General features: G+C 43.6%; 1 protein-coding gene across 1 annotated transcript; it reads right to left on the bottom strand.

Annotated features, from left to right (window-relative positions):
* Positions 1-286: 286 nt before the first annotated feature.
* On the bottom strand, positions 287-2,978 carry LOC309711897 (cytochrome c oxidase subunit 5B, mitochondrial-like). The gene is made up of 4 exons (XM_082542439.1): positions 2,834-2,978; positions 1,478-1,548; positions 819-918; positions 287-644 (listed from the first exon to the last, which is right to left on the bottom strand). The coding sequence occupies exons 1-4, from the start codon at positions 2,928-2,930 to the stop codon at positions 532-534; spliced, it is 381 nt and encodes a 126-aa protein (XP_082398565.1). The 5' UTR covers positions 2,931-2,978; the 3' UTR covers positions 287-531.
* Positions 2,979-4,625: the final 1,647 nt, after the last annotated feature.

The following is a 4,625-nucleotide window of genomic DNA, read 5'->3' as shown; positions in this document are numbered from 1 at the left end:
TAACTTTCATTTTCTTCATTTCTTGATATATTCAGGAGCTGTGGTCCAAAAATAAAACGCTAACACTGTAATTAACCTGTGTGTAATATGACACATTCATTAATGTGATAACACAGAAACAACCAGAGACGTCTGTTAATATTTCAATTGTATAAATAAACTAGGAGCTGACAGTGAATACAGATACACTTCATTCTTTCATCCTCAGTTTGCTATTCTGATGCTGGGTGAGAACTTCACAGCTACACTTCCACGTTCAGGTGGAACAGATGACACAGACAGCGTGTTGACAGGAAGTTAAAGTTTATTGCTGCTCCTGGGAGGTGGGAGGAGTGTAACGTGTGCAGTACAATTGTGTGTGTAAACTGACTGAATGGAAATGTCTGAAGAAACTCTTTGTTCCCCGAACGTGTCTGATCCCGAGTACATGTAACGTGTACGCAACGACTGATGAGGTCAGCAGGTATGTCAAGTAGAAGAAGGTGGGAAGCAGACAGCGCCGCTTCCTCTGCAGGAGGAAGAGGAGGCAGGTCAGTGGGGGAGCTCATGGGGAACCAGCTTGTAGTGGGCGCCGCAGGACGGGCAGCGCTGGGCCTCACCCTCATGGAGCCAGAACCAGACCACGGCTGTGTTGTCCTCCTCACCTGCACACAGGAAACTGGGTGAGAACCCTAACCTGCAGCTCACATGCATGCTCAGGTTTCCCAGTGAAGAATAAGCCCCACCCCCTTTAAGCCCGGAGACGAGTTTAACCCTCGTCTGAGAAAGCTGCCGCTGCTCACATACGCGCTTTCACACAGGAAACAACAACAACTCACACACGCATCCCACAATCCTCTTGTTCGTGATGGAGGGAACCAGGTGGGGGTCGGCCTTGGAGCCTGCATAGTGCTTTGGCTTCATCATGTTGAAGGGGTCCTACAGGAGGGGGAGGAGTCAGATGAGTCAGGGCGTGACAGTATTCAACATCAGTTTCACCTCAAAGTTTATCTTTCATCATCTTCATGTGCAGGAGGAGGACAGCTTAGGCTACGTTCACACTGCAGGTCTTAATGCTCAATTCTGTTTTTTTGATCAAATCCGATTTTTTTGTCTGCTTGTTCACACTACAAATAAAATGTGACAGCAAACGCGCTCTAGTGTGAACCCTCAAAGCGGCCCGCATGCGCAAAAGAAGAGGTCACACACAACGCACTCTGTATAGACCCAGACCCAACAGTACTGTTTGACTGATGGCCGTTAATATAAAGACCTGTTTCGGACTTTACGTTTCCCAAATTTTCTTTAAGTCATACAGTTGTTTTGTTATTTACATATGGCCTAATAATTATCCTTATTGCTGTTTAAGAGAGGAGCTGTACTTCAAAGGATAGCTGCAGATTTCTGTCAGAATCTGATGCCTGCAGTGTGAACGTAGCCTGAGATACCCCAGAGACCCGTCAGGTCAAACGGGGCTGAATGAACTCAACGATCTTACCTCGCCATGCTTCATGGCCTTCATGATGACTTTCTCCAGCCCTGTGGCCTGCTCTTCATCAGTGGGAATCCCTGTGAACACAAAATCAGCTTTCATCTTCACCTCATCTTCATTCATACACATAAATCAATACTTTGTTTAAAAGAAAAACAGGATTATTTTTTTTTAAAAATGTTTACATTTACGTCGTTTCACAAGATACTGACAAAAATGAGAAAGAAAGCATCAAACGTTCCTCACAGCGTGCCAAGAAAACCATTAATGGCTGGTGGAGAAAATTCAGATTATACTTTACTTATGAGGAAAAATTCAAAGTTTAAATGTTTCTGCTTTATTTTATTTAGAAAATAATAACATACTTTATTGTTCATTTTGATCTGAGTTTACAGTAAGCTCATGCTGCTGCACACACACAGGTTGGAAAACACATGGCTGTCTGCAGACTTCATGCTCTGAAACACAATGACTTCTTTAAACATCTTGATGCATGCTCAATCATCCAGGTAAGTAAATTCCCAAAGCTTGATTCTGTTCATCTGGACGTAGCGTTTTCAGTGGGAGAAACGTTTAGTCACTCATCCAAGTGCATTTGCATAATGACCGTTTCAGTCATTATGCAAATGCACTGTTTATAAGACTGGGGAAACCTGCACTCAGCTGAGACTGAAGAAGTCACTTGGACGAGTGACGAAGCGTTTCTCCCACTGACAACGCTACGTCCAGATGAACAGAATCAAACTTTGGGGACTTCTTTAAACATTTAATTTAAGCCAGTCTGAGCTCTTCTCGTCCTGTTCATGTCTTCTTTACATTTCATATTTAGACAGAATCTCGGTGAAAGTTTACTTTGTTTTTTGGTCATTTATTAAAATCATCACAGAGCAGATTTTTTCCGAATAAAAGATCAATCAATAATCAACCAGATTAGATAATTATAACCAGAGAAAATATTCATTACTATCCGAAAGCAGTAATGTAATCGATTAACCGAGCGTTTTGTGTAATTGAATAACTGACTAATAATTAACTGTTAAATTGAACTCTGACCTCCCGAAGCTAACAAACTGCTAACGCTGCTAAGCTATTAACAGCCAATTGTCTTATTTCCGGTGTTCCGTCCTTTAAAGTGTGCCGATCTGAACATGGGTTTATTAAAATCTACTGATTGGACCGTTTAATCGTTTTAAAATGAGCCGATCCATCATTTATATTTGTTCTGAATGAAATCTTGTCTAAGCGGCGCTGTCACCGGGACAGGAAGCGATTGGCGTTCTCAGTCTTCCCCGCGGATTAAACCCTCTCTAAGCCGCCTGTTCCCGCCGAGTTCCAGGTGTTCTGTGCCGGCTTGGAGCTCACCTCCTGCTGCCATGCTGCGGCTCAGAGCGGGGGTCCGGACGGAGCGGCAAGCCGCCGCGGCTCTGACGGCGGAGCGGAGCAGTAACCTTGCAGCCATTTCTCCTTCTTCAGCGATTACTTAGGTCGATCGGTGATGACGTCATATTTGTGGACAGGTTCTTCTTCTTCTTTGTTTATTGGCAGCTTTGAGGTGCACTAGCGCCACCTGTGGATCTCCAGATTCAGGAGGTTACAATATGTGACATCAGCATCAGTTCATAATGTGACGTGTGAATGAAAACAAACGCTGTTGTGACAGTGATGTACACAGTCTTGTTGGTATATATGTATGATTTCTATACATTTTACATCAGATGAAAACTTTAGTTGTAAGATCCAGATTATTTATTAAAAGCTAGACATTTTAAATGAGAATAAGAAAGAAAAGTATTTCTTTGTGCCCCCCTTTCCCTGTTAATATCCTACCTGGCCCCCCTGGGAAAACTTTGCTAGACCCGCCCCTGCACAGTTACCAGCTGTCAGCTACTTAGAAAAGGATCCTGGTGTTATTTGTTTCTCAGAAACAGTTCATAACTTCCCTTCAACTCATTCATGTCACCTCAAAGGTAAACCTGTTTGTCCATCACCTGTTCAACTCTGATGATCCAGTAAGGACATCTCCGGGTTTCATCTTCATGTTTCCCTCTCACCACATATCCAAACCGATATCATGACCAGCAGTTTTACAGCTGTGGCTCCAGCAAACATCAGTTGATACTAGAAATTAATATTAAATAACTTCTAACAACAGCTGATCAAGCTTAAACGTATCGGATTGCAATACCCTACAATGGATAGTAAGAACTGCTGAGAAGATGAACGGAACCACTGTTCCCTCCATCACAGACACTTATTGCACCCGCTGCATCCGCAAACGGTTGATCTGATATCCTCGTGTTGGTGTTGTTCCCAGATCATCATACTAAATGTTGTTCCAGGATCAACATTGCAAGTGACCAATCAGATGTTGTGACGTCATACTTTTGCGACTTCGGGAAAAACCGGCGTAAAACAAAAAACTGTACTTAAGCTGCGTGAAACCGCCTCTGTCCGCCGATCAACGGACCCTGACCCTAACCCTAACCGTAACCCTTTAATAAACAGTAAGCAGAATTGATATTGTCCTTGCAACATTGGAATTTCATAAATGCACGAATGGCTTGGCGCGCAAAAGAATAACGTCACAACAATGTGATTGGTCACTTGCAATGTTGAACCTGGAACAACATTTTCATGATGGTCTGGGAACAACACCAACACGAGGATATCAGATCATCCATCCGCAAACCCACCAGCATTGTGGAGGACCCCACGCACTCCTCACACACACTCTTCAGGCAGCAGGGCAGTCGGGCCCTCACTGCCAGACTGCAAAACAGTGTCTTCTACCAAGCCGCCAGACTTGGTAGACAGAGGCAGAGCCAGACATTTGAAACACCCGGGGCTTAGCCCTAAAGGGTAGTATGCATGTGGGATTTTTTTTGGGGGGGGGGGGGGGTTAGAAATGACTGAGATCAATAGGCTCTGTTTTGAGTTTTGTTCAAAGAAGAATGACTTCATATAGGAAAGAAATATATCACATATGCAGGACACCTTAAACTAGGTTTTTAATTAAGCAGCAAGGCAGAACAAAGTTGGGCTGTATCAAGACACGAGGACTAAACCCCAATTCAACCAGACCCAGAACTGATCCGGAATTAAAACTGGACTACAACAGTTCAAATTCAGGACTACTTAGGACTTAACCAAGACA

This window comes from Aulonocara stuartgranti (genome assembly GCF_965226115.1).
Source record: "Aulonocara stuartgranti genome assembly, chromosome: 7".
NCBI classification, from domain to species: Eukaryota; Metazoa; Chordata; class Actinopteri; order Cichliformes; family Cichlidae; genus Aulonocara; species Aulonocara stuartgranti.
This window is presented reverse-complemented; position numbering and strand designations above follow the sequence as displayed.

Bases quoted from the DNA above. Each gene is read 5' to 3' on its own strand.
- LOC309711897 (XM_082542439.1), bottom strand. From the start codon at position 2,930: ATGGCTGCAAGGTTACTGCTCCGCTCCGCCGTCAGAGCCGCGGCGGCT. The intron at 919-1,477 runs GTAAGATCGTTG...CCCCTCCTGTAG, and splicing joins AGGCCATGAAGCATGGCGAG to GACCCCTTCAACATGATGAA. The intron at 645-818 runs GTGAGTTGTTGT...TCCTGTGTGCAG, and splicing joins GAGGATTGTGGGATGCGTGT to GTGAGGAGGACAACACAGCC.